Source organism: Channa argus, chromosome 10, assembly GCF_033026475.1.
Source record: "Channa argus isolate prfri chromosome 10, Channa argus male v1.0, whole genome shotgun sequence".
Taxonomy (NCBI): Eukaryota; Metazoa; Chordata; class Actinopteri; order Anabantiformes; family Channidae; genus Channa; species Channa argus.
The window spans coordinates 12,668,589-12,693,890 of NC_090206.1; the positions used below are offsets into that span (position 1 = coordinate 12,668,589).

The 25,302-nt window shown below is 39.6% G+C and overlaps 1 protein-coding gene across 3 annotated transcripts; it reads right to left on the reverse strand.

Moving 5' to 3' along the window:
* Nucleotides 1–136: 136 nt before the first annotated feature.
* pdgfrb (platelet-derived growth factor receptor, beta polypeptide) lies at nucleotides 137–25,302 on the reverse strand. 3 transcript variants are annotated; one of them, XM_067517671.1, is made up of 23 exons: nucleotides 24,907–25,302; nucleotides 15,208–15,276; nucleotides 14,438–14,743; nucleotides 13,607–13,864; nucleotides 12,317–12,447; nucleotides 11,713–11,875; nucleotides 10,780–10,960; nucleotides 9,734–9,849; nucleotides 9,427–9,550; nucleotides 9,078–9,289; nucleotides 8,858–8,952; nucleotides 8,581–8,713; nucleotides 7,397–7,501; nucleotides 6,967–7,077; nucleotides 6,204–6,360; nucleotides 5,839–6,005; nucleotides 5,325–5,437; nucleotides 4,788–4,910; nucleotides 4,370–4,481; nucleotides 3,260–3,359; nucleotides 3,062–3,167; nucleotides 2,482–2,774; nucleotides 137–1,577 (listed from the first exon to the last, which is right to left on the reverse strand). In XM_067517671.1, exons 2-23 carry the CDS (start codon nucleotides 15,248–15,250, stop codon nucleotides 1,430–1,432), a joined length of 3,297 nt encoding a protein of 1,098 aa, XP_067373772.1. In that variant the 5' UTR covers nucleotides 15,251–15,276; nucleotides 24,907–25,302; the 3' UTR covers nucleotides 137–1,429. The 3 variants fall into 3 exon arrangements, with proteins under 3 accessions (XP_067373772.1, XP_067373771.1, XP_067373774.1); XM_067517670.1 differs by lacking the exons at nucleotides 15,208–15,276; nucleotides 24,907–25,302 and adding an exon at nucleotides 15,105–15,207; XM_067517673.1 differs by lacking the exons at nucleotides 13,607–13,864; nucleotides 15,208–15,276; nucleotides 24,907–25,302 and adding an exon at nucleotides 15,105–15,206.

The following is a 25,302-nucleotide window of genomic DNA, read 5'->3' on the forward strand; positions in this document are numbered from 1 at the left end:
ACCAACAGAACATTGTTTTATTATTATTAATATTATTATATTTGAGCTGCCAGGGGAGAATAGATGTAGAGGGTATATCAGCCAGATTAGAGCCCCTGAATTCATGTGATCCATGAAACAGTGACGCGTGCAGTAGTACTGTGATAATACACATTTATTGTCATATTTACAACATATAAAATGGCACATATAAAAAATACATTTGTAAACGTTAAGAAGACCTTTGGTACCATAGCTTGCAATGCTGTGATTTTATGCATTTTAACTGTTTTAAAAATGCTGCAGGAAGTACAAGTAAGCAGTTTTTCAATGTTGAAATGAATATCAATATATCAGGAGATCAAAAGCATCATTTTTACATGTACATATATGACTATCTAGATTTCCTTTCATATCAGCAATCAACCATACAAAGGCACTCATGTGTGCCATCTTGTGCTACGGCAGTGATAGGCTGTGCTTAATAGTTTCACTTGAGATAGTCGTAGAGCATCATGAGCACTATCTCGTAACAGTCTCATATTTAACTCAAAAATTCTTAGTGATTATGGGTTTAATTGTCTTTTCCATAGAGTAACTGTATATCTTTATAATAAACATCTAAATTTATCTACAAAGAAAGTGCAAATCTGGCACAAAACTAAGGATTAAGTTCACAATAAACAAATACTCAAAATCCAAGACACTGTTCAAAATAAAAAAAAAAACATATACATTTAATTAAAAAAAAAAAAAAAGATTGGAGGCCAAATCTGGTGCTACATCATACAAAACTAAAAAAAAGTCATCCCTTATAGTAAAACAGTGCATGTCTGCATTTCACATCCTGCAAATAACATTTTATAAAAACATTATACTACAGTGAAAAGAATTGTTGGTCGTACTTAAAATGAAGAAAAATACAACTGACAGTAGAAATTCAATTACCCACTTACCCATGACTGATGGTGTTTTAGTACCTAAAATAGAATTAGTGATGCACATTACAAGAATGATTGTTCTTGTGTGCAGAGTATTTTGTTTCAATGTGTGCATATTGTCTATTGTTGTGTTAAATATTACTCACTTTTCAACAGTGGTTGTAAGCAATAAACGAGACATAAATTTCCCTGGCTAAAATGGAAAAAACATATGTCTAGTTACTGTAAAGTTATTCTACATCTAAGAGTGTGAATAGTGTGAATAGTACCGTGTTTATATTACGACAGGGTTTCAATAAATGACATGTTTCATGTTTATAATTGGTAACCATTTTGTAGTTTCAGAGGTACAGTTTCACGTGTAAAACTAAAAGTGAAAGTAGTGCTTACTGGAAACACAAACATGAGCTTCTGTTACATGCTATTTCAGTTACAGGCCATTTTAAAGGCAGTTTAAAAAAAAAAAGGAAAAAGTAAAGGACCACGTTTTCTCAGGGTTCCACATGTCGCTACAGGAAGCTGTCTTCTGCCTCTGGTGTCACAGAGAAGCCAAGCAGAGCGTCTCTCTCGCTGGTCTCCTCCAGCCTGTCCTCCTCTGGAAGAGTGTCAGCAGTGTCCTGAGACATGGAGTCAGTCTCTTCCTGCAGAACCAGAGAGCTGAGGACAGGACAAAACAAAACACAACTTAAGACTGTGTGCTCAGTCACTTATGACTCACTGGATCATGCACCATGGTCTGTGTTTTGGTCTGCGCTGATCCTCATAACTTTTCCCGGTTGTTATCTCTCTCTCTAAATTATGACTTGTAACCACTAGCCTTATATTTACCATTCAACCGTTTTGACTACACACATGGTACATGTGTTGTTTTAAATGCTGAGCACTTAACTATTTTCCACAACCTGGAGAAGCATTTGAACAGCGGCTCAGATGTGTTAAGGAATCCCTGTGCTCCTCACTTTTGTATAACCCCTGCACTTGCACTAAATTACTTGATCAAATTAACTGGCTGCCAAATTAGCCTGATAGAGTAGGCCGTGCTCCTTATTTCTTAAGTATGTTAAGCAGCACTTTCCTCACACCCTTAGTAGAGTGTAAAAGAATTTACAACAGTTGGTCGACTGATACAACTTTATTTCTCATTTTTAAGATTGTTTTGCCTGAAGTATGAGCAGTTCTTTGACAGTGGTCCTTGGACTCAAGCCCAAACCACAATGTTGAAGGTGTGGCAATGGTTAATGTTTGAGATCCAAATACAAGTAAACACAGTACTGAAACCTGTTATCACTGCCAAAATGAGAAATTACCTAGAGTTTGTGTGGTCAGACAATTATTTGTCCTTTTAAACCAACCTTGCTTTTTTAAAGCTAACTCTCCCGTGTGTTTATGTATGCTAAAAAAACATGTCTCCAAGTCTGCTTTCATAGTACAGCTATTGTCTCGGCTCAACATCTGGATGAGTGGGTGTGTGATGGAAAATGGCTGCTCTTGATAAGTAAATACATCCTCTTCTTTCTTGTAACCCCACCATTTAACACAGATTATAGCCACTAGTCCGTACCTTCCTGGGCTTCCCGATGGCACATCAGTGAAAACTTCCTCTGGCTTAGGGTCTGGAATGGGAATAATGTATTCGTTGTATGAAGGTATGACTTCCGTTGTGTCTGCCTCTTGTCTGAAGTCTCCAGGGTTCGGGCTCTGGTTGTACATGTCTTGGGGAAAATTGAGGGTGCCAGGGGATTGGGACCCGAATGAAGGGCTGGTGATCGGGAAGGGTGATGAAAGCTGGGGTTTGGTGCGGGCAACTGCTGGGTGGTTACTCTTCAAGAAGTGGTCGCTGACATGGGTGTATCTCTGTTGTCAGGACACAATAGTTTGGTACATGGAATAAAACAGTGAAGGCTGCTGATGCAGATCTGAGATGTTGCGTTTTACACCTAATAAAACTGTGATGTGCAAATTTGCATCTAGAACTATTATACCAGCAACATTTGCTTTAATAATGTATGTAAATTGATGTAATGTACAGCATCAATTGTTGCTAATGCTTTAAATTATAGGAATCATTTTTAATTTTCTGATTCATTGAGGTGGAGCTACTTTTAACAAAACAGCATAGTAGTGATGCTGAAACAAAATACCTTTTTATAGCTGTCTGTCAGCATATTCCCCACACTGTGCACCAGAAAGGAGAACTCAGGCCTGTTCTCAAACTTCTCGTCCCAGCACCTCTTCATGATATCATAACTACAATATACATAATAATATATTTCATATTTTAGTTTTTGTGTCAAGTAAAAGAGTGATCAGAAAGGTAGTAAGGTGACCATGAGACTCACACTTCATCAGACGCGTGGGCAGGTTTGGCCATCCGGTAGCCTCTCTTCAAGGCACTGTAGAATATCTCATTCATGGGCAAATCAGGGTACGGGGTTCCTCCTGCAGAAAAAAATTCAGATAATTCAATAGATGTTCTAGAAATCATAATCATGCATATGATAGAAATGCAATCTAGTCTAACATCAATCTAACCTAAACTAAAGTAATATAAAGTTTTGCACACAGAATAAAATTTTCCTAACTTATATAAGACACTGCCCATATTAAATTAATTCTGTTTATTTTCCAAGAAGAAAAATACAGTGATTGTTAGAATCACATTTGTTGTGCAATTATGTATTTGTTCTGACCCAGATCGGTTACAAAAATGGATCAGAAAAGTCCAGTGAATGTCAGACTGAAGCAGTGAAGCACAGAGAATCTTTGATTATCTCTTACAGAGGCTGGATTGTGAGCTTGTTTTCCAGAACCCAAACTTACGCTGCATATGTTATAAATTGTCCTATTTTGTTTTCATGGTGGTTAAAAAACATTTGTGGGAAAAGGATTTTTTAAAAAAAGCTAATAATATGCTGAGTGAGGAAACGCTGATTTGAAAGTTTGACAGTGCCAACTACGATACAAAGTATGTACTTATAATCAGATATGAAATATAGCCCTACTGCACACACCATTATACTCATTTTAGGTGCCAGCAGCATTTTTGTGATAAGACTTATTGTTTACACCCACTGGCCGTTTTATTATAGGTACATCTGTCCAGTACAGCAGTGCAGTGCATTATAAGAGGAGATGGTTCTAATGTTTTGGTCACCCTATTTAAATGAAAGAGATGACCAAAACATTAAAACTACCTCTTCTCATAATACGCTTCAGCGTGACTCCACTGACCTCAACAATAAACTGAGTAGAATTATCACCTTTCTGAAGATTTTAGCTTAAAAACTAAGAAATTATAAACTTGTAAAAGTAGAATTCATGGCAGAGCTGCAGTATTGGATTACATTAGATTGTACAGGTGTACCTAATAAAGTGACCAGTGAGTGTATGTGCAATTAAAAAAAGATTGTCTGTGTGCCTGTGTGCACGTGCGCATGTGTTGAACTGACCCAGTGTGAAAATCTCCCAAAGAAGAATGCCGTATGACCACACGTCACTCAGGGTGGTGTACAAGTTATGGAAAATACTTTCTGGTGCCATCCACTTGAGGGGAAGGAACGTCTAAATAAAAAAAATTAGAAAACTGAGCCAACAGGTTTAAACGAGTCCAGTTTACACATATATTCTCCTACTGATAGTTTTGTTCTTCATTGTGTAGTTTGTTTAGATCACACATTTAGATAATTCTGTACTACATAACATTCATTTGGCAGTTATCTTTAACTAACGTGTGTTACAGTCTGAAGTGTCAGTCTGATAGGAACAGCTTGATGTCATCAGAAATAGGAACTACACTACACGGCTACCAAACAGGGAGCTATAGTACATGTACAAATGTGTGATCTGTGCAATAATTCTGACACTTACACTGCCTTTAGAGATGTAGTTGGAATCATGCATGATGTCTCTGGCCAGGCCAAAATCACAGATCTTCACCAGTTTGCCCTCACAGATCAACACGTTCCTGGCAGCAAGGTCACGGTGGACACACTGTTGCAGAATAAAATGTAATTAATAATATAGTTTTTCTGCTTTTTCCACCTAAAAAACAATATACAATTTGAATATTCTTTAACTACAGTATCTGAGTGAAGCTGAAGCAGAGAAGCCTCCATATGCTGTAACATCCCATAAAACTACAAATTGACATTTTCACATAAACAAGATATGACAGTGTTCATCAGTGAGCTTTAGAGAACCTGAGTAGCTGTGCCTCCTTGTTTCCATTGTTACGCTGAACTAAGGCAACAGGCTGCTACACTGCAACACAGGTATAGCATGCAGATATGAGAGTGATATCAATCTTTACACCTGAAACTAAGTCAGAATCGTGGTAGATTTCAAGATTTCAGGTAGAGAGTCTCAAGTCACTAGTTAAAAAGTACATTATTTTTAATATCCTACATTCTTGGAGGCAAGGAACTCCATTCCCTTTGCCACTTGGTAGCTAAAGCCCAGAAGATCTTCATAGGTGAGAATAGGAGAGTCACTGATGACCAGTTCCAGTCTGCCCCCACCTAAACGCATGGACAAATTAATATGTTAAACATTAGATTTAAAAAAAAAAAAAGGTTAGGAGCAACAGATGAATGATGATATTGTCTTGTTATTGGGGGAACTCCAGCTGTCCTGTGACTGCATGGGCTAATATGCTGTAACATCTGTCTGTATGTTCTTCATGGTCTTTGATCAAAAAGAAAACTGTAATTATTGATTTATTGGACATCATTTCGTCAGTTCATGAACTGCACTCATTTATTGATTAAAAATAGCACTTACACACAAATACAATGGTCGGAGAGTTTCTGCCCTCTGCCAGCAGATGGCCTCACATCATACTTTAACAAACTGCTCTTCATTCTTTTTTTTCCTTCTTTTCTGTGTTTATTCAGCGTCTTTCATAACAGTGGGCTCAAACCTTGCTCCTGATAGATGTCCTGCTGGTAGGGAGACTCGTATGGAGAAGGCTGGATATCTGCATACTTGATGGTGTCTATCTGCTCTTGCATGGGGACGTAGACTGAGGGCTCCTCTTTACTCATGTCCATGTATCCTCCATCACTCTCACTTCCGAAAGACACATATCTGGAGACATTCATGAATTGTGAAAATCCATACTTACTCATGGTTTCTTAGGATATCAAACCTTCTCTTTATTTGACAACATAGAGATTTCAACAAGCAAAACCTCTCTAGATTATGATTTTGGGGACACAACCCAGTGTCTTCTTGTGTCAGTCCCAAGTCTGGATAAATGCAGAGGATTTTGTTTGTTCTCCTCACCCTTTCCTCTGGCTGAGTGGAGTGCTTCCTCTTGAGATGAAACAACCATCGTCTTGGTTCTTCTCAGCATAGTACTGCAGGAAGGTGTGTTTGTTCCTGTGCAGGTAATCCACCAGGTCGCCATAGCGACAATACTCCGTCACCAAGTAGAGGGGTCCTTGGATGGTGGAAAAAGAAGACAAATAGAAATATATGTATTAAGTTCTTAAAATATAAAAAAATATATTTAACTACTGTTGCTAATATTTATGCTTAAGGTGTTTATTAAAATGTATAATATATTCTTTTTGAATACTTAATATTTATAAATTATTAAGCAATGTACAGTTAAAGTATGTATCTCTAATTGAAGTACACATTACAGGTCCTTAAAAGTTTACACGAGTGATCGCTACAATAATAGGTATAACATTGTTTATATCTAAGCCTAACTTTGCATAATGGGGGCCATTTTAAATCATCTGATCCAGTCAAAGTGAAACTAGAATGTCTGTTGCTCAATCAGATTAAGAAGTTGCTTGTAAAGTGGTTTGGATAAAAGCATGTGCCAAATGACTCAATGTAAATTTAAATGTAAAGTGAATAACATAATATAGAAAATACTAAAAAGCATGACATGCTTTTTTAAAATTCTATTTGGAAATATAATTTAGTTTTTTCCACCTATTGCAGCACCAGGGTAGTTTCCCTTGAAGGAAAAGCCCTCTGCTGCACTACATGAATACATAAACAAACAATTAAATGTACTGTATCTGATGCTCACCATGTTTGGTGCAAGCTCCTAGCAAGTTCACGATGTTGAGGTGAGGACCCAAGTGACTCATGATCTTCAGCTCTGACATCAGGGCCTGAGTCTCACTCCTCCTGGCTGTGGCTGAATGGACAGAGAGCAAAACCGAGAACATAAGAGACGTATACAAGTAGGACAGTATGAGGTAGGTATGAGAAAGAAGAACTGAACATACTGAGATCAGGACACACTGTGTCCTTGCCAAACTGCTCAATGACCTGTTGGCTGAAAGTCCAAGCAGGCTGGCAACCAAAACTAAAGCTCAGCAAGCTGCTGCCCTCTTTGTGCTCATAGAATTATGGCACTGGTGTCACAATGTTTGACAGCTACGCAGGAGGCTCCAATGTGATCGCTATATCCTTTACATATGGTTTGTAATGGGTTTTCACTTTGCATGTCTTACATTTGAGCATTTTCACAGCCACTTTTGTGCTGGACTGGGAATGGGTGAGACCATACGCAGTTGCCTCAACAACCCTGCCAAAGGCTCCTGATCCAAGAGTGCGACCTGAAACAAAAAGAAGGGCTCAGTGAGACAGGGTGTGAATAGAGCACACATAAGGCTGAAACGAAAGGGAGGCCATTTGTGTTTATTGGAATATTACTGTGAACAAAAGTGGAGGTGGGTTACAAACTGTATTAAAGCCATATATAACAGGTGGTATGGATAATTGTTTTTTAACAGATGTCTGACTGACTAACAATGACCTTTCATCAAACACAAAAGTTATAAAGCTGCTTTAAATGAGGTTGAATTAGTGCAAAGTCGACAGTTTTATTTATATTCTGCGGCTGACTCGGTCCAGATGACCCAAAACACCAAAACACCAACAGCACCTGGTGAGAGGAGCAGTGTAATTATTCTTCTCTTGGCAGACAAACAGACTTAACTAATAGAAAGTCTAATGAGTCTGATTTTCACAAGTAACGGACATTTTTAATTGCAACTCATTGAGACAAAAGGCTACAGAATTTTTTATGAAAACTGCTACACTTGAGGATTATGAGACTTTAGCAAAGAGCTATGAAGGAGTAAGTAATTTTACCAGCAATAAAAGATGGACTAATAAAAACAATAAAGAACTAATTCTCTCATTCCTGCTGTAAGCGTGTCTCTAAAAAGCAGACACATGTACATCATACACATTTGATACCTAAATAAACAGACAACTTGTGAAAATGTGCTTTTGTTTATTAATTTAATTTGATACAAATTGAAGATTAAGTGTTACTATTATTTGTTTGTATATAAAATAATTATTTTGGACTCATTTATTTACGTCAACATATATTTTAATTGACTGATTACTTTAATTTATTAACTTTTTATTTTATCCTATTTCAATGTCAAAGGCTCAATGTCAAAAGCATTTGACAAAAAACTATACTGGAAATACTTTATGTTTATACATTAGTACATGTACATTTGGTATTTATAGTAAACTGTCTAAACTGTCAAAATTTTAACTTGATTTCTGTATGGTGTTACAAATACTGCAAACTTCTGTTACGCAGCTAATTCAAGTTAAGTTGATCTGCAGAATTCAGCTCTTCACACCATCATGTCTTTAAAGTCTCTTGACCTACCCAGCACCAGGTTGTCTCGGGGCATCTCCCAGGCCAGGTCATAGGGCAGGTGGATGGGGTCCACGTAGATGTACTCATGACCATCCTGGCTCACAGACTCTATCACCTTCCATCTGATCTCATAACGAGGTTTCTGTAGACAGACAAACACACATTAGAACAAAACTGCAACACAAAGTCCGTTATCTTTCAAATTTCCACTCATTTTCCTTTGCATTAAGGTTTAAGGAGTTGCTCTGATTAGAATCAGGTATTAGGCTAATTTTGTCCATCTTACCTTCCTCCATACGGCAATGAGGATGATTAAAGACATGATCACAATGACCACTAAGGCTAAAACAGCAGCCAATACTGCAACCTGGGAGAACAGTGCTGCAACAAGTTAAAAGGACACAGAACATGAGCCTGAATTAAGGGAAGTGATACATTCAAACAGAAAACATTTAGCAAAGACATCTTAATTTTTATCAGTTGTAAACATTCTTCATGACACCTACTGCTGGACACCAGTTTGATGTCTCTCCTGTCCACGAACCCAACTGGGTTGCTGGCCTCACAGCGAACTGTGACCTGCTGGGGTTTGTGGAAAGTCAGCTGGCTCTGCACCTGACTGGTTTTCCGGGTCTCGTTGTAGCTCACATTGGTCTGAATGCTGAGCTGTTCCTGGTCCGGTAACAGTAGCTGCCAAAGAGTCCTGTTGTTGCTACACCTGCAGCAGGATACGTGATCAGTACAGTGTAAAGTCAAAGCAGATACAGAAGATTTGAGTCATTTTATGTGTAAGTTCAGCCCTCTAGTGTTCACCGTGTGATAGTTCAGTGGGCAGTGGGTGGGGGTGAGACTTACTTAAGCATGCTGTCACAGCTGTACCACTGTAAAGTGGGGGTTGGGACCCCCTCCGCTACACAGGTCACCAAATGTCTTTTCCCTGGGAGGTGGTGGTCAGTCAGGTCTTTAATCTGAGAGGGAACTACACACAGTAGGTGCAGGGGTCATTAATCTTTAGTGACACGAACAAAAACAAAGTCAGTCCTTGATATTTCCAGTGCAAAAAACTGTGCTTTCAGTTAGTCTGTGTTTTAAAACCCAAAGGCAGCAATGACGCCTATCAGTATACCGTGACAATTTTATGTTTTTAGAGATGACCTCTCACCTTGGACCTCTAGGTCAAAGGTCACTTTCTTTGAGTCATCTTCATTAGTGACAAGGACGGTATAGAGGCCCTTCTGCTCCGTCCTCACCCTCACCAAGGTCAGAATAGTGACGTACCTGAGGTAGAAGAAATATGGACAAAGTGGGAAAAACATTTACATTAAAACATGCATATGCACTGCTCTTCTCCTGCAATACATATGAGCTCTCACATATTACTTACATATGCAATAGATATTCTAGAGATAAATACACTAAAGATTATTGACAGGCGTCAGTATATAATCCCTCCTGTTTTGTACAAAACAAATGGTGCTCTCTTACTATGAATTACACGTACACAAAGAAAAAAAAAGGTTCTTCTATGGCATCAGTCTCAAGAACTATTTTTGGTTCCAGTTAGCACCTTTATTTTTCTGTGTGTATGTGGACATAGTCTACTGCTTTTGGAACGGTAAACTAATTTCAGCATTTATACATTATAACATATAGGGATACAATTAGTTTGTTGTCTGTTTGTCCCTTTAACTTTATAGGTTTTACCTTTTTGGCTCAATTACGTTGTGTTACAGTGTTTTCGGTCTGCTGGTATGGTATGTTAAATACTGGGATGGATACATGTGGTTGTCTAAAGTCTACATTAAAAAATGTGCAATTATATTCGGTCTTTATGTGATGAAAGGCCTGGTGGTGCTTGTGAACAAGGACATTGTCTGTCTTGGGCCTTGGGGAAAACGTGAAAACGTGAAAGCTTTGTTTGGAATTTTTTTGAGAGACATTTGTCAGTTGTGACATGTATCTTGTGTTTATGGTTCCTGTATGATGAATGATGGGAGTCCTGCCCTCTAGAGAGTATTGTGTTTCTCTCTGCTGAGGTCTTATCTGGTGTTGACTGACAAGAGCTAGATGCTTCAAGAGGCTGTCACCATAACTGAGGTCCAATGCTAATTGTTTAAATACATCAAGGCATATGCGGTGTTTAATTGCATCATGGCATTTAAGGGCATTTTTAAGCTCAAAGCTAGAGATTATGCTTTGGTGTCCTACCTGATCTCATGTTCTTGTCTTGTTATGATAGTCTTGTCTCCCTTGATGGTGGTCCCATCTTTACTCCAGCGGACCTGAGGGGGAGGGTAGGCCTCAAACTCAACTCTCAGCTCCACATTTTCTTGCAACTTGGTAGAAATCTTTTGCGGCTGAATGGGCTTCACATTCACGAAACCTTGCCCTGAGGGGAATCATAATATTTGCAACATATCAACAGAATGTGAATTGAAAGTATCTGCATTCATTTGCATTTAAAAACCTCAATTAACAAAATCTTTACATTCTCTTTCTTTGTTTAACTCGTGTAATCGAGTCCCTTCATTGGATGAGAGGCTAGAGACAGTTCATTGTACTGCTGCTCTTTGCTGATAATCTGTCTGTGGACAGACAGTAGCTGTCTTTTCCACTGAGATGTCCAAAAAGAACTATTAAACTGTCCTAGTCTCCATGAAGTTTAGGTTATTCAGGGATTTCATAAACATAACACACCTCACTGCATATAGAATAAGCATTCACAGACTTTAAGAGATTCAGAGACTTTCAAGAGCTAGAAAAGAAAAAATGTTTACAATCCTGCTTTTTTGGCTGGTTTGTACAATAACTTAGTTGCTTTGAAGCTGACTTATAGTGTGTTAATATCTAAAACTGGTCAAAGTCAAAATTTGTGACTTGACTAAAGTCAGATTTGCAATACCACAGAGTTTGAAGTTCTGTTTGCCAGGGTATTATTTATGGCACCCACACAATGTCAAAGTTTATTTCACACTTTGAACAGAAACAAATGGACCTGATCTTCATTGAGTGCCTCTCACCATGACTTTCAAAGGTTTACATAATAAGCAGTCTTCTCTCTGTCAGCAATACACAATAATAATCTGGCTGGCATCAGTTTGTTTAAGTTTGTGTGTGTGTTTATGTGTGGGTTTGTCTAACCAAGCACAGTGATGTTGACGCTGGCAGAGGCAGTGTGGCCTTGGACGCTCTCATGGACATGGCAGATGTAGTCTCCGCTGTGAGCAACAGTGGCAACAGGGAAGATCAGGCAGGAGCGCATGTTCATGGAGGACAGGATGTCGGTCAGTGGCTCAACATCGACCTTAGAGAGAGAAACACTGTAAATTTCTGAATGTAGTATTTTTATTTCAGGTCGACTACTTATTTCCTTATTTACAATACATTAATATCCTATCTGCAGCAAAGATCTCATGAAAGATTCACCCATCAAACTGGGTGAAGCTGCCTCCTAACTGAGCTAATGGTTTTAGTAAAAATGTCTGAAGGGTCATCAACAAAGCTTGAACTTCTCCACAAATTAATTATTCCGAAGACCTAAGAAATGCACCATAGTCAAAGGTCTTACATCTAAAAGTCCTATATTGCAAATAAACCAATGTGTTATGAGTACGATTTATCAAGGGAATAAAAATGTAGGTGTGTCTGTACATCTTGAGGCAATCTGGGTTCGGTGTTGAGGCCTGAGAGTTATCACAAATGGAAAGCTGAACAAAAGCGTTAGTTCTGCTCCACTCCTACACACCTCTTTGTTGGGGAAGTCCCATGAAAAATACACCAGCTGCACTCCGTGCACTGTGCAGTTTACTGTCAGCGATTCACCCTCCTTCAGGACGGTCTTTGACGCATTGACGTAGGCGTCAATGCCCTCTGGGACTGGGACAGGAAGAGAGTGTGGGGGAGAGAAGGAGGATGAGTTAAAAAAACAATATGTGGACCTGGCTCCTTTGTTACTAAATTGTTTAAATATATTTTATATATTAATATATATATATTAGTCAGAAATGAACCTGGTGGCCGGCTTTAGAACAGCTAAAAAAACAAAAAAACAAAAACATTTTCAGTAGAACTTTACAGAACTTTACAGTTTAATTTAACTGAAACATGTTCTTTATATGTCCCCATGAAATACTTTCCAATGTGTCCTAAAGATTAATGGTTGCACTCTCAGGACAAAACTCCATTATTGGCATGTTGTTACTAGAGAGTTGTAAGGTGACCTAAGCATTTGTCATAAAATGGACATAAATTATATTGTTGTCACTATTCTGATGCTGATCTGTGTTGCCCTGGTAACCGTCCCCACCTCTCCCCTTTGCTCTGCTCTCACTTTCTGTCCCGGCTTTGTCTAATTCTAACCTGTGCCGCTCCCTTTATATGCCGCTCTCACCGACTTCTCTTATTCCAGATCGTCTTCCTTTGCACCGTGAATCTTGCCGCCTGTTTGTCCCGGCGTTGTGCTCTACAGTGAGTCAGTGACTTTTATTTGGACTATTATCTTTGATTGATCTCTCTGTTATGGATTGTCCTGATTCTCCTCGCTACCTAATGTTTTCTGCTCACGGACCTGTCTGATACCTGTCAGTCTCCCATCTCCACTTCCTCACAGTAACACTTTGGTCAGTTCTATTGGTTTATTTCTGTCTTCTCCATAACTCACCTCTTTTCTCCTGTCTTCCCCCGAAAAGTTTCCACCTGCCGCCTTCTTTCTCCACCACATACCCTCCATAATACACTGCAGCAACTTTCCATTCAGTTGCTGCTTTTTGTTTTTACTGGACCCCTCTCAAAACATTACTGACATTTTAGTGCTCAAACACAGAGCTTTGGCTACAAACCTGCAGAATAATCTCCTAAAGTTGTTTATAGAATTTTGTTTGGCATTTTATTGGATTTATTTTTTAATTTATTTTCAACACAGTGTTTTCGGGTTCTCTGGAGTTTCAGCACACAAAGTGGAGAGTCATCAATAATGACCACATTTGTATTCTGGGAAGTGATTTCTCTAACCAGTTTCTTCAAGTTAAACACTTACCAACAATACTGAAGACGATGAAAGGCTGAGACTCTTTGATCTCCCCGTTCAGCTCTCCACGGCACACATAGGTTCGGTCCTCCAGGTGTGCCTTGTAGCCCTCACTGGGAACATACAGACCCCTGATGGGCATGTTGGTGTCTTTCTCATACAGGGTGACATTGATGTTGGGGTTGGTGACAACGCAGGGGACAGTGCTTTCTTCGCTGGTCTTGGTTACCATGCCGTAGGGGCTCGAGACGAACCACACATCATCGTCTGGAGACAGATTGGTGACTTCTTTTACCATTTTATTGTGGATCAAAAGAATTGCTGGGTATAGTTTCATATTGTTTATATAGCTTTAGAGTTTTGCAGTGAAATGACTTCACTGTTTTATACTAACAGCATGTGTGCCATCAGACATTACTGAGACTATAGTAAGCTTATTGCCAACTCACTTTTTTAATTGAATTTGTTTTCCAAGGTTCCCTGGAGCTGTCTCACCACCATTCAAATTGTTTGCAGCTTTGAAAAGCACTTACATTTTTTTTGTACATGAATTTAGGGCATATGTGCACATGAACAGGCTAATCTAAAATCAGGCCTTTTGTAGTGTGAACTCACTCATGTTATTAAATAGACAGTACTGTTCCACACAATACTCCTAATCTCCTGAGAACTTTCATGCAGTAGTAGTGTTTAGTACAATTGCCCCGTTGTTATTTGAATACAATTCTGACGTTTCTAATCTGACTGAAAAAATCTGATCAAATTTTTCACAGCAGGCAGCTTTTACTAACTATATGACAGCAAACTGAAGTTATTAATGGTAAACAAATCAGATCTCACCTGGGACAAAAACGGCCACCTCCTTAATTTTTGCAGCGTGCCGATCAAAACACTGATACACCCCTGTGTGGCTCCAGTTTACGTTCAGCAATGTCAGAGCAGTGGACGTAGCATTGCTTTGTACGATTTTGTAGCGTTCACCATCATTTTGGACTTGTGTTTGGGTGTCTTCCTTCTTAAACTCCCAGGTCGTCTCACCCGTGCCGGAGCAAGAAAGGGTGAGAGAAGAGCCTTTAACCAGCACTATCTGTTTGTCATCAGGTGTGATTTCCAGGCAACACAACTCAGTGCAGAGATACAGAAGAGCTGTGTTGACACAACAAGCAAAATGGTCAGGTTGGAGGTCAAAGAAACAGCAGCATGGGGTCAAAGGTTAAATCAGACTTATTCAGTCTTTAAACGATGAAAGATTTGAGTTGGCTGGAGCGGATAAGTGTAAGGATAATGAACCCATGTGCCATTAAACCATGTGACAAATGTATTTAAAACAAGAGACGTCAGTTTAATTCATCTGTTGTCCTTCACATCTAAGTAGTTATCTCAGACTGGGCAAGTACTAAATGGTCCAAAACAAGCTATTTTTTAAATGTGTATACCAGTAGCGTTCTTATGATCACACTAATTTAAAGTTTCATTTGGACATTTTTAACTTAGCATTGGTAAATACCTCTGCCAAGCTTGACATCTTGCTTATTGCTTTCCTGCAAAACCATCAGTTGTCCTGATTGCAGATTAGATGTTTTTGTTGGTACAGGATGAAAGGTTCTCACCTGTGACTGTCAGATGGAACATGAACACAGACACCCTCCTCATGGTAAAAAACCTCCAAGCTTGTTGTTCTGTAAGAAAATAAATAAATGTTTAATCTAATTAAATACTGTGACATATTTTGCCTCACATACAGATACTATAATTTAAGTCCAGATAACAGACAGTAGGAAGCTCTAGTTTGAGCCCATCCACTCCGCTAGAGTTAACATCTGTCCATGAAGAAGAGTCCCTATATCATGACGGATTGATCCCTGCCCTCATGAAATGCAGCAGTTCGGGTTAAGTAAAAGTTTAAAAAAATAAATCACATTACGTGTCAAGACAATCTGCTTCCAATCAAAGAAAATGACATAAACAATATCTTGCTCATACTAAAGGGCCACAAACAAAAACATTCCAGTTGTTGTTAAGCAGCTTTCTTCAATGATTTATGGCCTGCACTCGCAGTCTGAGGTGCAGATGCTGCTCACTCTGAAGGTATTTGATGCCTCACTGCACCAGGACAGAGAGACAATGTCTGGCTCTTTGTGTTCCTGGTACACCAGCATTCTGCCCACTAACAAATGAGTCACTGTGTGCGGTTTTGTAACATGCTTACTGGCAACAATGCTGTGCCCGAGCTATTCTAGAGACGTGCTGAGCCATTAATTAGTTTTGGTGTAAACAAAAGTAAAAATGAAGGTATTTGCACATTCTGCTGACACAAGAGTGTACTTGGAGGGTTGCTAATTTTTTGTAATAAAAACTGGATTCACGTTGTTCACCAACATGAATTAAATCATCAGCTAACAAGGTCAAAAGTGGCTCATTTCTGAGCCTGTCGTGAAAAAACTTTAGTTAGTATTGGCAACAACCTTAAAATGCTCTTAAAATGAACAAAATGAGGGCAGAAGAAAGGATTGAGGAGTGGAGGAATGATTTGTTATTATGTTTGAGATTGGGGGTGAAGGCCTGCAGGACACACATGTCTGGAAACAGTTAGGGATGGATCACAGGCCTGTACACAAGAGGGTGGGAAAGAGAGAGGGCGGAAGAGTGAGCCTTGGGAAGAGCGAGGGTGGAGGAGGAAGAGAAGGAGGGAGCCAGTGGAAAAATTGTGAAATGTATCTTAACCAACTTAGCTGGACAATGCAATCCAATTTTACAAACTCTATTTTAAGAAGCAAAACTATGATTATGCAATCATAGGGATTATGCAATTTAACACGTCATTTTCTCCATTTAGCCTTTAATACCAAGGTTTATTACCTGAATATGTTTGACCTCTTCACCTCTAAGAATACACCTACTATCTAAAACTATACTATAGTTGTTGATTTTTTCATGTTGGTATAAAAGATACTTGATTAATTAAACAGTGGTTGTGAGGTACCAAACCTTTCATGACTAACACGAAGCCACTTATTCAAACCAGATCCACTAAATTAACTGCCTTTGGCACTTCCGGTCCCAAAACGAAAATCTCTTGAGTTGCTCTAAAAACATGACTGGTCCATTTCCTCCCCCGCCTCCTGTTTCTAATAAAAAGGGTGAAGGACAGAGAAAGAGAAACACTGTTTTCTCTTTGAGTTGTAGCTGATACACAATCAAACATAAACCTCATAGGCACCTAATGCATGCTGCATACCATCATGATACTAAACCTTACACACACACCACTCCACCTCACCCCACCCCCAAACCAACCTCCGAAGATTATCTACACACACACACACACACACACACACACACACACACACACACACACACACACACACACACACACACACACACACACACAAACACACACAAACAAAAAAAACAGACATTTTTCTCGATCTCTATTTCTTCCCCTTTTTGTCACTGGTGTCAATGTGCAGTTCATGTTCCCACAGTATTTGTCTAAAACTTTCCCAGGACTGCTGATACACTGGGGACCATCTTGATGATGAGAGTGGAGGGGTCACCTCGTCCCCCATGGCGGGCCTTAGCAAACAGCAGTGAGAGACGGTCCACCAAGGAAGCCATACATCAACGCTTACAGCGCCAGCACCAGCAACCCCAGTGTCAGTGATGATGACTTGGAGCGACAACAGCCAAAGGCAGTGACTCAAAAGGCATGTGTCACTTGCCAGTATGAGAACTAACAGATGTTACTGTGACTGGCTGCTGAAACTATATTTGTTAAAACAGCTTTGTTGGGGCTGCTGCAGGATGTTAAATTACATCTGAAATCAAATTATTTTTTATGATAACAAGATTGGGTGTGTCTTAGTTTGGGGTCTTTCAAAATGATGGAAAAATAATGTTTGGCTACTGCAACACAATGAAGTTTTATGTTGACTGATGGGCAGTGGGGGAGAAGAAATTTTAACCTCAAAATGACATTTGCTGACTAGGATCTGAGGGCTAAAGGGAGTATGGAATCTGCTTCAAAACAAGTTGAGAGTGAACATACTTCAGAAGACTGATCCGGGATATTAAAACACGCTACAGTAACATCACAGAGGTAGTCTTAGAGTCAGGAGACATTTAGGGGTAATTCTGATCAGTGTCAACAACTGAGCTGTTTTTATACTTAGCAGAGACAATATTATGGAGCAATATTAAAGGTAATTGTGGTTGGGCAGGATTTCAATGCCTCTGTCTTCCGACTTCATAAAAAATAAAGACTTGGTAGCTGCATATAACACAAAGCTGGTCTTTGCTAGAATCCTAGGGACAATAAAGTGGTACTTGGAAACACAGAGTGAACCAAAGTGGTTCTCAATCTGATGAGATCTTGTTATTAGGATGACTTAAAAGATCTGAAAAACATTTTTCTAACCCAGATGTTTATTGTTGTCTTTTGAATCTTTGAAATGTGATACTCTGGTCCCACTGTGATTGTGTACGGCTGAAAAAAAAACATTGTTTACGCAAGTGATGGCACAGTAATCACTGTGAGGGATGAATTGTTATCCTGCCGTATGAGTTTTCCCACAGATGCTGGGAATTTGGTGGCTGATTGACCCTTCCCAGTTTTCATAAACAAGCCCGCTACACTCAAAGTGTCACGATTGAAACAAGTCAACCTCCGTGGGGTCCGTGCAGCCCACGCACAGCCTCTGGATACAGAGAAATGTGTAAACTGAAATCCCTCGGCAGCCTGCAATGCCACTTCTGGGATTATCTATATATACTGTAGCTGCATGTTTTATTTAAACATCTGGCAGTACTGAAGCAGGACTCGATGAGGTGGGAACTGCCAAGTGTTTGCTTGAGTGTGTCCCAAGGGAGGAGAAGTTGCACATGGGATGGGGGGGTGGGGTAGTAATTTATTACAAAAGAGAGACAAATGTCTAAAAACCTTCTAAAAGTGTAGCTGGAGAGTCCTGACAGCCTCTACAGGGAAATTTTCTGGCCTTGTGTGGGTGTAAGTCAGTGATGCATTAATGACACAGCAGACCATTACATTCACTTACCAAATATTCACATATACAAGAGATGCCACAATGAGTAGTAGGATTTGTACATAATGAAACTCCTACAAAGTAAAAAACTGTTTTGAATAACAAGCAGCACAGAATCGAGGGTACCATCACAATCAGAAGCGAGGAAATTCAAGACCACAGAAAAATGAAATAGAAAGAGACCAAAAAACTTTTGCCATGCAAAACCAGACCAATTAGACCAATGACAAAGCATGAGAAACCATTGACACACCACAAGAATACTGCACACAGGACCAGACCGTGGAAAAACGGCAGGGAGCATGCAGACGTACAGAATACAATTTATGGGAAGCACCACATCAAAGCTTAGCAGCTGAAGGAGCTCACATACAGTTGTACAACACAGACAGTGATGTTTACTCCACTCAAGCGTACAGGAAGCTGTGATCTGCAAAACAAACCTCTCCAATTTAGAGGTCACTTCTTTCCACTGCAGACAATTATGACTGAAGACAGGACAGCATATGAGCTATAACTGACGCTGAACACTTTATTAGGACATGTACTAAATCCTGGAACTAGGATTGCTACAGTGCATGATTAATGTACACACCATTATCATATATTCTATTTCTTTTTAGAAGGACGTCAGGTTTTCTGAACAGCGGGACTCTGGCGAGCTCTATGGGAAGAAAATGACCCACTGTGTATCTGTTAAAACAAACCTCCATTTTTATCACTCCTTTTGGCCAGACTAAACCCCTGGAGGGAAACCTTCTGGTCCCTGGCGGCAGACCCATAAAGCACTGCTCCCACTTCAGGCAGCCTTACAGTCCCCCAGCATGACTAATGCACATACTGTACATTGCCGGGTTTGTAACAATGACTGATAAACTGTGGGCTCCTGAAAGAACTTACATTTTGTCTTTGTATCATAACAGTCCATATTTCAAACTGAAAAAGATGCAGTAATTGAAAGGGGGTGAGCCCCCATAAATTTTTCATTAGTGATAAGGTATACATTAATAACCCCAAAAGACTCCACATTGCCTCACTACCCTCCTCATTACTAGATCACAAAGTATGTCACTGTGTAGAAATGTTTTTGCAATACTTTTTAAGGGGAATACTCTTCATACCTTTATATGATGTTGCCAGTTGGAGGAAGTGAAACCAAGCTGTGAAACAACGATTTTTACAAAAATAAAAAAATTCTTAGTATTTTCTGTATGGAACAGTTTTTATGTCTTTTACCTAGTTTGATCTATATGAATTTCTCAGACAGAGGCACTTTAGCTTTTAAATACTCCAACAATCTAAAATGCTTCATAGGGCTGAGGTGTTTTATAGGTTCAGGTTTGGTAACAACAAATTGACAAGGACCTTTTTACAAGTCTTTATTTGATTCACTGTTACTATAAAATTGGCAAATAAACAATTTAAACAGATGTTCTAGTTCAATAGACATTTTGTCACTCTGGAAAGTTTTGTGTTGAATAACTTACTGACAGACTGAGGATGGAGAGAGGTTCTCATTTGTTATTTCAACTTCTGGCTGACAGAAATAGTTTTTCTGGTTTGTTGGCTCACTTATAGCCTACTGATTTCACAGTTACACAGCTGGACACAAGACTTTGAAAATGCCCTATCAGCAAAAAACAGCTTGCATCCTGTAACTTCAGAGCTTTAGGCAGCACAGACGCCATCTCAAATTTGCATTATCAGATTATTGTGCAAAAAATCCCCTATTAAATTATTTTAGCTGCCCACAGTGACTGTGGGGTCTTTCCTCAGCAACCAAAGTGAATCTGTACTCCTGGTGAAGCAACACATGTTTGGGAAACTGTGGATTTTGGGTTGCTTTATTTCAAACGGAGTTGTAAATGCTGTTTGTAGTGGTGGGACAGGGGGGTGTAAAGGGCTTCTGGGTAAAACTAATGGTTGTAGAACGACGGCCTTAGATGTGGCTAGTGTTTGATATCAGTTTAATGATCTACTTTTCTACTCATTTGGATACCTAAATGAAAGAGAAACTGATTAGAATATCGAAAACTAAAGCAGCAAACGTCATTGAAGTCACTGATGTGGGGCAGTAAATCTTCTGTAATTCTGTAATTTTGTCTGTAATTTACTCCAGTACCGGCCAATAAAAACTGTTTCTGAACATACAGAATACTAAATGTATTTGCTGGAGTAAGAAACACTGCATTACATCCTCCCATGTTTTCAAGACTTCTCCACCCATGTGCCGGGTACAACACCCCACCTTCCCTTTCTTCCGCTGCTCCAAGAACATTGGAGGGTTAACACCCCCAGCCTACTTCATAAGAAACAGACGACGCCTACACACACTTCTAGTCCCTCCACTCGTACACACCCACTCATCCCCAAAAAGATGGAAACAGAGACAGCTGAACTCAATTAGGACCGACAGGACTTAAATTCCCCTCATTTCTTTAAAGACAATAATACTGGGAGGAAGGAAAACGTGAGGTCAACAGTGGCAGAAGTCAAGCATCACTCCATTTTAGATGATTGTTTAAAAAATGATTTAAAGCCAATTTTACATTATAATAGCTCTAATATTTTGGCATTGTTTTCTACTTATGGGGTGTAACAGGGAGCAATATTCTCAGTTACCATTTATTCTAAGTGCAGCATTTGAGCATAGAACACTTGTCTTACACTCACATGCCAAATTAGTCTTGATTTTCCATTGTGTGGAATATTCTTATCTTGGGAAAGCAACAGGCTGTTTTTCTTTGCCTTTCTCTCCTCCTGTTTCACTGCACTGTATCACCAATTCCAGCATGTTTTTGTTGGAGCAAGGAAAGCACAAACCCCAGAGAGAAAGTTTTTGTTTTAAAAGAATCTGACCAAAACGTCCTGCTGAAAATCTCTATTTTTCCTTATGTAGCTGTTTTCTAACATTAGCACCATACTGGGATGGAAGACTACTCCTGGAAACCCAGTTTTAAACAGTATAAAAGGACATTTCTAATTCTTGGTGAACTATCACTTATAGGGGATAAAGGCTATAACACACAAAGCCAAAGGGCAGCCTGTTGGCAGCTTTTTAGCTAATTCAGCATGTTAAATCCACAGTGGTGGGCAGCAGGGTGGTTAGTGGTTAAATGTGAGTCTGAATGGTTGTCTGTCTGTGTTGGCCCTGTGATGGACTGTTGACCTGTCCAGGGTGTACACTGTCTCTCAGCCAATGGCAGCTGGAATAGGCTCCAGCCCCACATGACCCAGAACAGAATAAGTGGTTACAGATAATGGATGGATGAATATGAGACTATTTTCACTACGACATGGCCATTGTAGAAAATGAAAACAAACTGATCAGAATGATTTAAGACAGGCAAGGTCTCTGTGACATCATTTTGTTCATAGTTTAGATTTCCGCAGTCATGTCCTCTAATGGAGGCACAAAATGTACATGCTAGTTGGCTATAGTCTTTGCAGCGTGTTTAAATCACATATATCCGCAAATTACGGAGCTTTAAAATTGCTAGTTGGCAGATTTTGATTTCTACTGAAATTGTAACTTTGATGCAGATGAAGTTATTTGACTGCTTAGGGCTTGTGCGTAAGACCAAACAAGCATGTACAGTAGTTTTAAACTCCGATTGGTTCACAGAGGTACACTGTTATTCTAGTCCTTGTGTCTATTTAAACAACTAAAGTAAAATTTACCCAGAAATGTTGAGTTTGACTGCATTACTTCTGCATTACAACAATCTTATAAGTATATAAAGTTATTGACGCTACAGCATTTTCCCCTTACTATTTCTTTCATGTCACGATTCTCACAAAGTTCAGGTGTAATTAAGTAATTGATTCACAATAGGGTGCACAATTCACAGTAGGGTAGAGTAAAAGAAAACCCCACTAAAATGTACCAGAGTGTGTGTAAAAGCATAGAATGGGAAATATGTAATATTTTAATTAAGTCCAGTACTAAATGCCATTAGCTATTTAACACAATTCTGCCCATATTTAAGCACAGCACTTGTTATATGTGTAAAAAATAACTTCCACAATATTCAAAGCTGAGATTTTGATGTAATAAATCATAAAAAAAACTTCCTCGAGAAGCCGTCCTGCAGGAGTAGCGGTAAAGATGAGATGCAGCTGCCTGTCAGCGCAGTATCAATGAGTGTGAAGGAGAGAAGGAGGAAAAGAGGGGGAGGCCAGATGGACCTGCAGCCATACAGGATGCAGTATCACAGCACTATATGACGCAATCACAAGGCAAGATTTCAAAATCATGAGGGCACAAAACCAACTCATCTTTTCATGTGAATCATGAATCAGGCAATAAGTGACCACCAGAGAATGAGTCAGAGGTCCAGCATTTAAATATAAAATCTATATACTCATCAAGTAATAGGCATTAGTAATCATCACATGTTAAAATGCTCGAAAAAGTAAAAAAAGTGAAAACATGATCCAGATATATACAAGAATGACACTAGTTTTGAAAGAGTGGTTGTTCAACAGCTGTGTGTTCAGCTCACACAGGAAAAATCACAAGTGGACAGAATGAGATCAATGTGTTTCGAAACTTCGGCTGCTGAGCTCAAACTGTTACATATCAGCGGTCTGGAGCATATGTCAGCTGAATCAGACTCCTGGCATGTTTTCTGCATGGTCATAATGTGAAGCACATTTTCTCAGAGCGGCTGGCAGATAGTGCAGAGAGCCAGGAAACAGCTGATGGTGAAGGATTAGGTCTGAGCCAGGAGACCGGAGCCGACTGGACCGCGCTGCATCAGAGCTGGGGAGCTGTGCTCTGCTGTTGTACATACCAGCAGCCTGACGCACAGGAAGAAAAATCCCCAACATTCAAGAGACAAATTATATGTTTTACATTTTTGTGCCATAAGAATTCATGAAAGTAAATACTTTTGCACTGGGAAATGTTCCACAATAAGCCTGCTGCAGATAGTAAAGCTATGATATAAATGCAAAGAATTCTAATAGCACTGATGGTAAACGTATGACATCAGTGCAGTTTTCCAGCAGCTCATGTGCAACAACAGTACAAGACAGTTCCTGGACCAAAATATCTGCAGAGCCAGACAAGATCAAAAACTTCAAAATTAAACTCCTCTCTGAAGAGGAGGAGAGCAGCAGACACAAAACACATGCCAACGTTGTTTTGATCACAGCTGATGTCAATTCTGATGCCCTCGTATCAGAAAGGTCATCTGTAAACAGAAGATGTGGAGTGTGCTGTATGTGATGGAGTATGTTCAGTTAACCAAACCAACAACTAAGAATCACATCAGAAGCAAAGTGGAAATGCTTTCATCTGCAGAACATATGTCGAGTTAGAGTGGAAAGACATGGCAGGCATGTGTGTCAGCCATGAAATAGGTCTCATAGCTATATTGTAACTCATTCACAGAACTCAAACCATGTCTTGCAATGAATGGTGGGAGGTGAATCATCAGGTCGTTTAAGTCTGTTCGGTCTTACATTTAAAAGGGGGATCGAGGCATAAGGCTACAAAGTTAAGCTGGTACAGTATGTGTTCTCACTAAAAGGAGGTCCCTTCACACTTCAAGACAGACAACGCTGATGACAGGTCTGATGTCACTGCAAAGCAATGGCTTTTCTATGTAGCTATGTAGTCTCTTTTTCTAGAGGCGTTTTTAGTGGAGGAAGGAGACTGATGGCTTTAAGCAGTGAGAACCTTCAGTTCACTCAGGGTGACTGGAGAGGGCTGTATAAACAAGTCCTTTAGCAGTCAAGCACAAAGTGGAGTGCGTACAAACAGCTTGTACTATAAAGCACACAGTGTGTATATCTGGGACCCCGGGACACCGTGTCAAACTGGTTTTCTTAGCGAGAAGGTAAACATTGTTAAAGTTGCACTGTACAAAGTGTGAAAAGGTTCCTGTGTACAAAGATGCAAACCATCATCATGTTGGTATTTGAACAGGTTGCTCACACACTTTGACATTGTTATTCGTCTTGCGCAAACAGATGTGGGAAACAAATACCACAAACAGAGGTAACAGAATTACATTTAACTACAGCAGCAACAACATCAGAAACAAGATACACTGTAGTGTTCAAACTCGATATTTTTTGGCTGTCAGGTATTAAACTGTAAGGATGAGTTGCATCCTTTCTATGAAGTTCTGTGACAGACAGCTACGCCTTGTTACAACGGTGTACAGCAAATCATTACTTCTCCCAACAGCTTCTAAACAGGCCTGACTAAAAGTAAAATTGTTGAATTGACTTTGACAGAGAAGTAAGACAACTTACCTTCAGAGTGATCTTAGACGCACAGACAAGTCTCCCCACTCTGTCCAAAGAGTTGGACAGCCAGCCGTCGGTCTCCTCCTTCTGAAATCAGAGGAGAGATTTCCAGCTGCTCGCCTCTACAGGGGCTGCTGCTTCAGATGTATAGATCCCTCAGATGTTCAGAGTCTGAGGTTAATCTCTGCTGTCCCGGGAGGTGCTGCTCTGAGTCCAGCTGTTTGTTTAGTCAAATCACAGCAACACAGGGGTCTCTTCTCTCTCCTCTCTCACACTCTGAAAAAGTCTGCCCACCACTCCCAAACAGTTCTCTAAGTAAAAAAAAAAGTGTTCCCAATGGAGACATGCGCACGCACACACACTCCTTCCCTGACAGGATCACACTGAAGAGTGTCAGTGGTC

Coding starts and splice junctions, on each gene's coding strand:
- pdgfrb (XM_067517670.1), bottom strand. CDS start 15,150: ATGGTTTTGCAGGAAAGCAATAAGCAAGATGTCAAGCTTGGCAGAG. Junction 12,448..13,606: donor CATCGTCTTCAGTATTGTTG/GTAAGTGTTTAA, acceptor TTCCTGTCCCAG/TCCCAGAGGGCATTGACGCC. Junction 9,551..9,733: donor CTTTGACCTAGAGGTCCAAG/GTGAGAGGTCAT, acceptor TACTGTGTGTAG/TTCCCTCTCAGATTAAAGAC.